A 12,346-nucleotide genomic window follows, 5' to 3' on the forward strand; every position below is an offset into this window, starting at 1 on the left:
CTGGACATCTTGGGTGAGGGTTGTTTTGACAACAAATCTGAAATTTAAATTTTGGTTCTGGGTATGTAGTGGCGTGATTCCAACACCGACAGGCCCCTTCCTGCTAGGTTTAATGTAGGTAGAGTGGGTAACAACAATAGTTAAGACACAGCAGCAGGAATTTTGTCCCACTGGGTATGATCTCAGGTTGCTAAATGAACTGTATTTTGTATGTGCCACGGCATCTTTAGTACAACACTCAGTAATTTAATGTAGTTACATAAATTAGCATGTGTGTATACGTACAGGTGTTGGGGTCACACTTTCAATTTCATAACTGATATACCTTTGAATTGAGCTGGTGCAGTGTGTTACATAGACAGGACTTCCATCTTGTCTGCACCTGTGAATCACCACAATTCTGAAATTTGGTGATTTATTCACCTTTCTCCTGTCACAAGTGTTATTTGACAGGAAAAAATAAACAGCAGGAATGTTGAGGTATTTGTGTATCTGTAGGGACAGTCATAAGTAATTCAGAAAGAGTTATTTAAAGTTTTAAATCTCAGTGAACCAAAAATACTTTTTTTTTTGTTTGTTTGAAACTTAATTTGAAATGCCTGACTTCAGAAATATACAGATAAACTTTCTCAAGTAAGAACCAATCACTTGTTCTCTATTGCAGTGAGGAATTCAGGTAATTTTTCTGACTGTAGACCCAAACTCAAGTTTTAAATAAATAAACCAATCAGTCCTGTAGACCTCAGTGGGACTAAATCTATAGGATGTGTTTAGGTATGGAAGAGTTATACAAAGAATATTGTCTGGTATGGGCTCTTTCACAATCTTAGGTTATTTATATGGTGCTCTAGCAGGGCTTTTTAATATATCTGTGTAAGAAATTTGTTGAAAGCTCCTTTAAATTTTATATTATCCTTTTGCACAGTTGAAAACAATCCTAAAGTTGTGGGTTTCAATGATGTAGTACATAGTAGACTGCACTGAAGATATATGGAGACAGTGATTTTTATTTTTTTTTAAAGTTAATACAGATGATTTCATACTTCTTGTACTGCTTCAGTGTTTTTCCAGATAGCTTTTTGAGGATGCTTCAATGAATCAGACCCACATTTATTTATTTTTCTTTAATAAAATAAAAGTCTTGAATTCTGTAGTATCTGAAAACCTCTTTATATAGTAGTCAGAGAAATGTCCACCCTGTCTCAGTAGCTGGACTGAGAGCCACAGATAACATCCAGTTGTAACTCCCAATCCCAGTTGCTAAAGGGAGAAATCTACTTTTGCACATAATGGTTAGTGCTTGTTCCTTTTTTTTTTTTTTTTTTCTGAGAAGCTTTTAAATTTATATATTGACTAATTCGTGAAGATTAACTTTCAGTTGTGAAAGTCTGGGGAAAAAAACCCACGACCACTCTCTTCTTCAGTCTCTTCTGGCCTTTCTAGAGAAGAAAACTTGGAAATGGGATTCTTAGAAACGTAAAGATTACAAAAGTAAAAGCCAAATAAAAATGTGCAAAAATGAAACTTTTAAAACATTAGATTTTTATATATTTTTATAATTCCAGGGTCATGATTTGTGAACATTTGGGGTCAGAAGTGCTAGATAAACCTAAGGAAGTATAAAATAGTTTGCAGTTATACTTTCTCAGAGTAGTCAACCCTTATTTAAAATTGTCTGTTCCGTAACCTTTCTTGCTTGAACAAAGTAAAAATCTAAGGAATCTTTATCAAAAAGATGTCAATATTGCTATCAGTAACTGGAGATATATTTGGTCTGAGTTGTGGAAAATGTGAAAACGAAGAATTTGCTGTTACCTAAGAAAGGGAGAATCAAGCACAGTGCATTGCATCTCCTCTCCCCAGGCAGGTGGCTTCCTCTGGCTAGCGCTCCAGGGGTGTACAAGATGCAGTAGGCATCTAGAAAATCAATACACAGGTGTAATCTGAAGAGTAATAGAACAGAGGGTTTCTTTGCAACCCAGCAGGTCAGGCTGCCTGAGGGAAGGGACTTGGCTTGCCTGGCTCCCCTACTTGTTATCCATGGGAGCCTGCTTGCTGCTGTTTGGTGTTTCACCTTCACACTGCATGTATGTCTGCCAAGTGTTATACTATATATGTAAGTGTTATATACAACAGCAAGGTTGTCTGTAATCCAGTGCATTTTGTAGAACATTATATATGTAGAAATTTTAGGAAGAGCTGCCTCTTTTTTAATTAAGTGTCACATGACTTTCTTTTAAGCAAACTAGAAAAATATGGTCCAGATGAAAATGCAAATTTAGAAACAAACATACTGCAAACCATGCTGAGACAATGGTTACTGTTAGTTCAGATCAAACTGGAAACGTGTCCTGAGTATGGGGACTACTTTTGGTTTGGTTCAGAGACTTAAATAATTGCTGGGTTGATGAGAAAGAGTAATAAAGTGCTTATTAAAGGCAGTACCAAGGTGGTGTGTGTGTGTGTGTGTGTGTGTGTCATGCACACCAGAGAATCATGTTAGGATGCAAAATGATCTTGACAAAATTAAAAGCTTGTCATAATGGGTTTCAAGTTTGATAAGGATGTACATGGTGCAAGAAAACACTGAAGAAAAGTCAAGTTACACTATTTCTACCTGTAATCTGGGGATAAGATAATAATACCTTTACTATTTGTAGCACATGTTCAGGGAGTCTGAAGATCATGGATATAAGCTTTTCAGAGCTTTTCTCTATAATTTCCTTTTGTCTGCTGCAATGAGGAGGAAGGGTGCTGAGCCTGACGAAGATGAGTTGAGGCTCTCCTCATGCTGATGTGGGCACTGTTTCATGAATCTCCATAGGGACCAGGTTCTAGTTATCAGCTCAAACAACTTCATGTATGATTAATGTTAATTGCCCGTTTTGCATGGCTGACTTTTTTCCTTCTGCTGAATTGGCTCTTGTTGCCTTTGATGTGGCTGGTGATCCAATGTCCTGCAATGGTTAGACAAGTGATCAGTTTGCCAGCACTGAGAGGAGACAGAATCAGGTTGCTTCGAGGTCAGAGTTTGCTTCTCTTCTTAAACACTGAAAGGTCAAGTAGAGTTTAACTACCATTGGCATCTTTGAAATGTTGTAATAAATGCCAAAGCAAGAAGATTATTTTAAATCCATGCTATAACTAAAAATCTTAGGGTAATAGGAGATAATTTTGTCTTAATTTATCAGGATGTTACATTTATTGGTAAAGGCTTCAAAGGAGTACTTCTCACAATCGCTAGGAGGTATTTAATGATCTTTCAGGAGAGCAACATTTTAATGTGTGGTTCCTGTTCCAGTTTCAGGAAGGCAACTAAGCTTGTAGTTTTCTGTATTGGTTGATTTGGATGGTTTATTTTTTGTTTGGTTGGATTTTTTCTTTATTACTTTTGAGTACTTGCACCAGTTACTGCCACTTTTCTCAGGGCAATTTGCACAGCATGTTATATAGTGCTTCTGCATTTGTCCTTTAAGCCTAGTAAAATATGTCGGTAGTGAAGAAATCTGTGATACATTTGAGGGCTTCCTAAATCACAAGTCTAGCATATTTTTATCCTAAATAGCTCAAGCGTTGTGGAATCAATAATTAATTTATTAACTGGGTATCTTTTGGAAAAACAAAATCAGCAGTCCTTGCTGGGCTGCCTCCTGCCAATACATAAATAGTTGATGACAAAAATGAAAAGTGTAGAAATAAAATTCAAATCTGAACGATCAAAGTATCGGGTACCTCATCTATCACAACTTGGAATAAACATATCGCAGAATGTGTCATATCTCATTGACACTGCAGAACATAATGCTTTCCCTTGTTATGTAGCTAACTGCCAAGTCTACAAAGTTTATAGGCTGCTAAGATAATGTGCTGGTGGTAATCCACTTCAGTTGCAGAAATATGAAGTACTGTTGGAAATATATTTCTACTTGGTTTATTCTTTGCTCTCTGGAGGATAGGATACTATTTCAGTTCCTCTAAAGAAGCCGAGAGAATGAAAAGCAAAACATCGTGATAAATTATGCTAAATGGTGGACTAGACCCCAGAGGAAATCATGCTTCTGTGGTACAGTATTCCTCCATTTATCTTACAAATGTTACATCTAATGTTAATTTTGTAGAGGGAAAGCATTCAAAGATTCATCTGATCCTTTTAATAATAGTTTTAGTGTTACAGTGTTATTTGTCAACCTCATACCATCATATCTTACTTTCTGAGTTTTGACAGACCATTCATACAGAAAATATTTTGGGCTACTAATACATAACATTTTATTTTGCAAAACACAAATAATGTAGTAATTAAACTCCAAAACTTAACAAATAATTGCCAGCAAGCAATTACCATTCAATTAAAGAGTAATTACATGGTTATTTGTGCCCTGTAAAATAAAGCATTACTGAAATCAGTAACGCAATCAATATTTTAGCAGAAACAGGATGCTGCAGTGATGGACCTTTCAACCTGTGCTGATTAAATTGTCATCCAAATAACAGTTTCCTAGTTAAATCACCACATGTTTATTTGTCTTGATTAATATGCAAATTCACTTCTGATTCTAGAAAATCTCCTATACTTAAAAGCACAAAAGTAGAGTGCTGTCATACATCAACAGTGATGTGCTGTATGTTTCCACTGATTAATTACATTTCACAGTGTTGATGAATTTGTGGATTTTATGAAATGTAGTTGTAATGAGCATAAAACAGCATTACAAAAGATGGAGCTGATCAATAATCTGAACAAAATCACAGAACCAGCCTTATTCCGTTTTCTGATTCAAATTAAAAATCCTTGGGATGTCTAGGGAATATATAAAACTTTGAGAGGAAAAATAATAAAATTAGTTCTCAACAGGAGTGGAAAATAAAGGAAAAACAGACAATGAATGATTTCTCAACATTTTAATATATAAACTTTAACTGTCAAATATACTGCTTAAAATGTAAACTAGTCTCTGACAATTCTAATTGCAAACAAAATACAAAAATGAACAACATTCAGGTTAATACATTTTTCTCTTTCAGAGTTAGTGGAGGTGTGGGGGTGGGGAGATCAATCAGAATCACTGTGTAACTATAGTGCAAACACTGGTAAAACCCAAAAACCTCCAATCGTCTTTGCTTTCAAGTCATTGGTGACCCAAGGGCTTTTTGTCTTTGGTTTCATTTTTGAGAGATAGTAATAGGATTTTAGTCAGTGCAGACTTTGAGCGGACACATTTATTTGCACTTACTTAGTGAAAAGAATAAGATTACTAAATCTTATAATGAGAATCAGTATTGTACTTCTGGTTTAGTCTCTATGGTCTTCCCTTGGGACAATAACTCGTGTACTTTAAATGAAAACTAGCAGTTTCTAGCTTAATTTAGAATTTAGTCTTTTTCCATTCACAAAGACCTATTGATCGCAAACACAAAATTTATGTCAAGATTTTAGAATCTCAAAGAAACACATTTAAAATTGTTTGAAGCTGGTTGTTCCTGTTTATGCTTCCTTTGTTATCAATGAGGAAGAGTTTTCTCACTGGTTGAATATAACTTTTCTGAGTGAGATAAAGGAAAAGGTGAAGAAGAAAATGCAGTAAAAGAGTAGGGTGACAAAAGAGTAAGAGAAATAATATTAAATAAAGTTAATATTTATATGCTAATGCTATTAGCATTTATATGCTAATACTTACCTAATCACAAATGATGTCTTACTCTCCCCAAATGACAATTCTACTTGCCTTATGATTTCTGCTCAAGGACTGACTGTATTAGCAATTTCCTCTGTATTGTGAAGGCCAGGTATGTTTTAATTAGTAGATGTGAAATTTGTTGAAATTCTGTACTTCATAAGCCTGTAAGAAATGTGCTGCCAACTGGGAGTGTTAAGGTAGACCATTGAGATGTCATTATGTCATTGCTTGATGATGCCAGCCAGCCCTGGCCCTGACAGTAGCAGGTTCACAGCATAAAGAAATCCCATGAGAATTTGGAACCTACTACTGGTTTTGTTTCCTTTGCATAGAACTTAATAGAATAAGATTTAGAGCAGATATTTGCTTCCTGTCTCTGGAAATGTATGGTTTCATATTTAAACAAAAATTCCAGAGAATTTGTTTCTGGCCAAAATGGGACTGCGAGTGTTTGGAATTAGACATGCTACCAAGGTGCCCTCTGTGAGCTCTTGTGTCCTCCCAAGCAAAAGGTCGTGTTCCACGTGCTCTGTGATCCTCTCCAGGATATGTAGTTGGAAGTGTGAGAGGTATGTGCTGCAGCCTCGTCTGCAGTGATCAGAGCGATACCTGGCTCTTCACTCCTGTTCTGTGGTCCAGAACCACATGTATAGCATTAAAGGTACTCACATGTAAACTACAGAACACAGTGTTAAAGACCCAGAAGATTCCTTTGCAGGTGTTGGATGAATGACAGTCAGTCAGCTGTAAGTAGCATCCAGCCTTGAGTTTTTCATTCAAAAGCTGATGTTAAATTAGAGACAAAGGGCTTTGTTTTTATTTGAGCAGGTTCAGATGGGAACAATTCCATTCAAGTTGTTATGGCTACACCTGTATAAGAAAGACCAGAATCTGGCTCCTAGTAGTTACTGCTACATAGTAATACTTGTTAAAAAGGCGTGAGTAGCTTATTAGTATCCTTTTTTATTTCTTTTTTCAAAGTCTATCAAACTTCCCAAAATTACCGACTTCCCAAAGACACCAGAACCCAGAGAGATGTTTTCCAAGCGAGCTTGCCTTACTTGTATGAGGAGGTAGGATATAAATACAGTCAGCGGGACTCTAAAAGGAGGCCGATTAATTTTTGGTGCAAACTTTTCTTTCTTCATCTTCTAAAACTCACTTTTTTACCCTTTTTACCTGGCATTCTGTCAGTGTATAACTGCAGATTGGAGAGCTTCACTTACGCTTGTAGTATATGCTCTGGGGAGCACCTTAACATCTGATCCAGTAAATCTGTGGGCTGCGAGTTGTCTACACACAGTCAACAGAGTCATCAACAGAACTTTTGTCTGTGCAGAAACTGCATAAGCAGGAGTTGAAATCCTGTTGTCTCCCCTTCTTTTCCTCTGAAACCCCAAATCATAAATAAAATGTCTTCATAAAATCTTTTAAAACTGCTCATTGAATTTTTAAAATGTTTTTCTTAGATTAATATCAACATATGGAGTTTTATGTAAAAGGTTTGTTAGTATTTGAGTTTGGGAAGAGAATGTTTTGTAGTTTCGTTGATTGAGCTCTTCTGCTGGAGAAAGCTGCTAATTTGGGCTGTTGTATAACTTTCTTCAGAGCCAGTAAGTGCCAGCTAAGCACTTCCACGTGCGTGTGCATAATCAGGGGCTTCTGTATATCAAAGCAGCAACAATCGTTTTTGTGTTTAGAACTTCCACATACCAGCCTAATACTGTCTGTTAGACAATATTCCTGTGCAGTGGATGATTTCAGCAGGTGATTTTAATAGAGAATGCATGTGTGTGTCTTAACTTCCCGTGAAAGTCAAATAGTCTTATTTTAGGTTTACTTTTTATAGCCTAGTGAGTCTGGGTTCTTGCAGTAGGCTTTACTACATAGCCATCATGGTATGATAAACAACTTAAAGCATAAAAAAGAAAAATAGGAAAAGTACTGAATAAAATGAAATACAAAATGGACAAATCTGAAGGTAAAAAGAGGGGGAATAGTTTCACAGAGATAAAATAATAAACCAAAAAAAAAGATTTTGTGTTAGTTTGATGTACAGTAAAACAAAATAGCACTAGCACACTGTGAAATATGAACAGGTTAATGGTACCTCTGTGTAGTGCTGCTGGAAGTTGTCTTCATTTAAATGCAGAGTTTGTCTTACATTGATGGAGGGCTCTGCCACTGTAAGTTGATAGAGTGAAGTTTAACTTAAATTTCTTTGTGAACTAGAAGTCATTTTGGAAATGCTTTCTATTTAAACCTCATTCATTGTAGCAGCTTAGTTATTTTATACAATGTTTCTCTATATTTTATGAAAAGCTCTATTAGTCAACAGAGTAAAACTTGGTTTGACCGAAGAGAAGTAGCAATACTTTTCCAAACAAAGGAGGTTGCATATTTATTTGCTGGCTTGGGGAACAGTCGATTCAATGGTGGGTTTTTTTGTCTGTACATCTCTGTATTATGATGGCAGCTGTGTAGGTTACATGTACGCACAGATTTAAGGGGTAAATCTGGTAGTTGAAAACAATAGTTAAATGAAGCTGGTCTGTAAAGACACCTTTATCATTTTGGTTTAAAAAATTCAACCATAATTCTTAAGTTGGTCAGGGGACAGTGAGATTTTTGAAAGGGCTAACATTCCTGTGTTTGACTTATGTGTAATGAGTAAAACCACTAGCCAAGAAGTAGTCAGTTTTGGAAAAGTTCTGAGTTAAATTATTGCTGCGTCTTCAGAAGTAAGCAGTTTTCTGTGGTGCAGGTGTGTGACAGACTTTGGAGCATTTACTGCTATGACCCCTCTCCACTGGTCACATGTAAGGTCATGGAAACCCTGGATATTAGAGAAGCTTGACTACTGTATGGAGAGTAGAGGTACACGTAGACATGCATCCTGTGAAGCAGCCTGGTCAGCCTTGAGCGGTGTCGCAGCAGCTGAAAGCAGCATGGATGTGTTCATTCAGCACAGGGACTGAGCTAAGAAATGGTGGTGCACCCAATCTGAACAGCTCTGGCACCCCCATAGTCATTGTGCAACCCCTATAAACCATGGCTTGTGAACTGAGTAATGCATCTGGTTGCATTTTCAATACTTTACATGTGAATTACACATGCGTCAGAATTTCTAGAGCTTCGTTTTACAAACATTCTTAATAGTACTTAGTGAAGTAGTGGTACAACAGGGCTAAAATAAGAATTGCTTTCTTTCTGGTCTTGTGATACAAATTAAAAAAGGATATCTTAGCTTTCTGATCACTTCTGTGATTTTGTGTTAACTATAGGTGCTGTTTGGCAGATTATTGTTCCTTCTTTTGAAACCTATACAATTCTTGTATGCTTAATCAACTTTTTTTCCTAGTCAAGAATTCTCATATATATGTGTGTATAACTGATGGTTCATGCATTTTGTACAAATCAATACTATGTGTAGTAAGCAAATATTTCAGAAAGAAAATGCCTTTTCATTTATCCTCTTATTTCATCAGCTCACGACCAGGAAGACCCCCCAAGCGTTCACTAGGAGTTGCGATACAAGAAAATGCACGTCTTCTGCCTCATGGAGTTCCAGGCCTCTTATCACCAGGACTTATCTCTCCGACAGGTAATAAAATCCATCAGATGATCAGCGTCATCTCTTCATACTGCACAGCAGTTAAAATAAACTAATATTGATCTAACTGCCTTGTCCTTCAGGGCTTTTTCAAGCTTTACCAGAGGTTACATTATTGGATTTTTTGAGCGTTCATGAAAACTCTGTTTTGTTGCTGCAGTGACTGAAATCTAATGGATTTGTAATTTAGTTCTTTATTAATTGTGGTTTCCTTACAGGAAATTCCATTAAATGTGTTATTTTAGTAAAAGAAAAAGAGAAAATGAACTATTGTCTCCAAGCCCTGCAGCATGCATTTCTTCCTTTCAAAGGCATGTGTATTTTAGTTCTCATGGGATATGAACAGCGTGGCTAATGTGTATTGTATTGTAACATCATTAATAGATGCTGGGAAGATAGAGAAATGCTTGTACGAATTATAGAAGAAACACTTGAAAAGCAGATAAGTCCACATGGCCACAGTGGATTGTACTTCAATGATTTGCATTCAGTATTCTAATATGAAAAAGCTAGCATGAAAATATGTGAAATTATAAACAAGCCCTAAACATAATTCAATGCCTAGTATTTTATTTCAGTTCATTAATTTATTAATGGAGTTTAAATTAAATCTTGTGCTAATCTCATGAGTGTTTTAATTTTTTATTAATTGCTGTGTGGTAAAAGGTAAGTTTATTTTGGTAATAAGGCTATATTAATAGATGATATTCATAAAAGGAATTGTTTAAGTATTAACAGGTTTAGCAGTTTCAGGATTACTGTCAAAAGTCCAATCCAAATGTATTGTAACTCCCTAACAACCTAACATAGTGTTTAGCAGAATAGAAAGTCATAGAAAATCCTAAAGGAAAAGCAGAATTAAAAAAAGAAGACTGATAAGACTATAGTGACTTGTCTTGATCTTGCAGATGACTGCAAGAACCTGTTGCACTGCACTAGTCCTTCAGCTGGTCCCAGTGTTCAGGGGAGTAACAATGCTGAGGTCTCTATTTTTTCCTACAACTCTTAAGTGTCAGGAGGGCTTCACAGTGATCCAGTAACCTTTATCCCTGTGGAAGTGGGAATGAACATTCTGAACAATAGTCATAGTAACCTTAACTAAAGTTGTTACAGTATGAAAGCATTTTGCTTGAGCCAGGAGCCAGTACAGCCAGTTGAGCTAGTGCAGCTTCATGCACTGTTCATGTATGTGGCAGGGGTCAAGAACTGTGGTTTCACTCTTCTGAACAATTTATAAATGAGAGTTTTTTAGTAGCTGTGTCATGTTCTCAGCTCAGGTATTTCATAGATTTGGTGGTGTTTGTGTTATGGTTAGGAACACACAAGAGCCACCTTGCATTGATAATTTCTTGTCATAAATCCAGAATATTCCGTATTACTTTTCCACCCTGTGTTTGCAAATAGGGCATTAAATTAGACAGACTGACATATTGCTTTAAATTGGGAAATATTTTAGGATGAAGTGTGCTGGGTATGCACAGTAAAATAGCATCATAGACACATTCTGTGTCTCACAGATATTTAGAGTATCACAGAATCTGAGTAAAAAAAAAGTTGAATTTCTAGGCTGTTGTAGGTTGTTTGGAGTCTGAAGTGATGATTTAGATACATCCCACTTTATTTAACACGCAGATGGTTGCATCAGATTTGCCCTGGGGGGCTGTCTGTCAGCTGAGTCTCAGGGTGGCTGTCTTCCTGACCTTGGGAGCCGCCTGTGAAAACCTCTGCATGACCAAGTGCCAAAAGGCACAAACAGTGAGCATCAGGCAGTTGAAAAGGAGTTTTGGGAGCAGCTTGTAGGCGAGAGAAAGTGCACATTTCCAGAGCATTGCGGAGTAGTTGAGGGTCCTGGACGAGACAGGTCCCTGCAGGTGAAGCAGCCCTACCACCAACCCACGGCAGGGCAGCTCCACACTGACGGCCTCTGTAGTCTTGTCACTCAGGAGCCAGAGCTCCTGAAGTTGTTTTATCTTGTTCATAAAGAGTAAAAGTTGGAGGGATTGCTGAGTAAGGGAAGGTGCCAAAAGAGCCACTTGTAAACTCAATAGGGACTTAAGCTGTCGTAAACTTGATGGAGCACCCAGGATGGGAAGTCTCCATTAGCTTTATTTATACCCATTTACACTTAATTACTGACTGCTTTGCTCTGATTGCCTTTAACACATTTGTGATTGGATTCTTCCCTTTTGGCCAAATTAAGAACAATATGTGTTTTAATGCTTCTCACAGAACATAGGTTTTTTTTCAGACTTCCAAGCTCATTTTAGTAAGACTCCATGTCAGCAGATGCAGCACGATTCATCCATCCATTGCATTATTTCATTTTTACCTACTCTTTAGTTTTCTGCCCAGTTAAAGTGAAGGAGTTCGTGTCCAGGGTTGCCATTAGTTAGATGGAGAGTTCTCGAGAAGTTGCTATTCTGGCTGCAGAGCTCACAGATCTGTCTGTAGATGGTATTACAGAGTGATGATTAGTAACTTCCTGCAGACTTGAGCGGGCCATCTGTGTTTCCACTCCTTGAAAAGTGCTGTTATTTTCATCACCCATTTGGTTTGTGTCAGCTCAGTTTACATGGTCATTTTCACATAATAAACAGGTAGTTAAATTACGCATACTGCATTTCCCAGAGTAGAGAGTAATTTTTTTACCACTTGACAAAGTGGACTACAACTGCTCTTGCACGTAAGTAATTTGTGAAGGAGCTGTAAGTGAAGCCTCAGCTTCTTTAAATGTTTGTAGATCCCTTCCACCTTTGGGGAGTGGGAACATTTGGGTTACAATGAGATTAGAGCAGCAGGGTGGCTAAAACTGCTGTGATTGAGAAGGATGAGAGTGTGTCTGGGATGTATGACGTTGGGAGGGGCTGTGTGAACAGCACAATGTCCGTGCCTGAGCTGCCTCCTTCAAGAGCTGATGTTTAAGTGCTGTCTGTTTTACCTTAGCTTAGGAGAAAATGTTTTTCTTCTTCTATTCATGTAGGAAATGTGGAAATTGGTGTGGTGCCCTTGCCTGCTGTGAGGGCAAAGGAAAAATCCTGTATGTCACAGAGGGATG

The 12,346-nt window shown here is 37.2% G+C and overlaps 1 protein-coding gene across 4 annotated transcripts in view; it reads left to right on the forward strand.

The window, feature by feature from the left end:
• DACH2 (dachshund family transcription factor 2) overlaps positions 1–12,346 on the forward strand; it is a 290,535-nt gene that overhangs the window by 136,983 nt on the left and 141,206 nt on the right. For all 4 annotated transcript variants that reach the window (XM_061446147.1, XM_061446149.1, XM_061446148.1 and 1 more), the window contains exon 2: positions 9,167–9,282. In XM_061446147.1, coding sequence (XP_061302131.1) covers positions 9,167–9,282 — 116 coding nt within the window. The remainder of the gene's footprint in view (positions 1–9,166; positions 9,283–12,346) is intronic.

This window comes from Pezoporus flaviventris, unplaced genomic scaffold (assembly GCF_033815535.1).
Source record: "Pezoporus flaviventris isolate CSIRO_AGI_PZ_B2104156 unplaced genomic scaffold, CSIRO_AGI_Pfla_v1 ptg000005l, whole genome shotgun sequence".
Taxonomy (NCBI): Eukaryota; Metazoa; Chordata; class Aves; order Psittaciformes; family Psittacidae; genus Pezoporus; species Pezoporus flaviventris.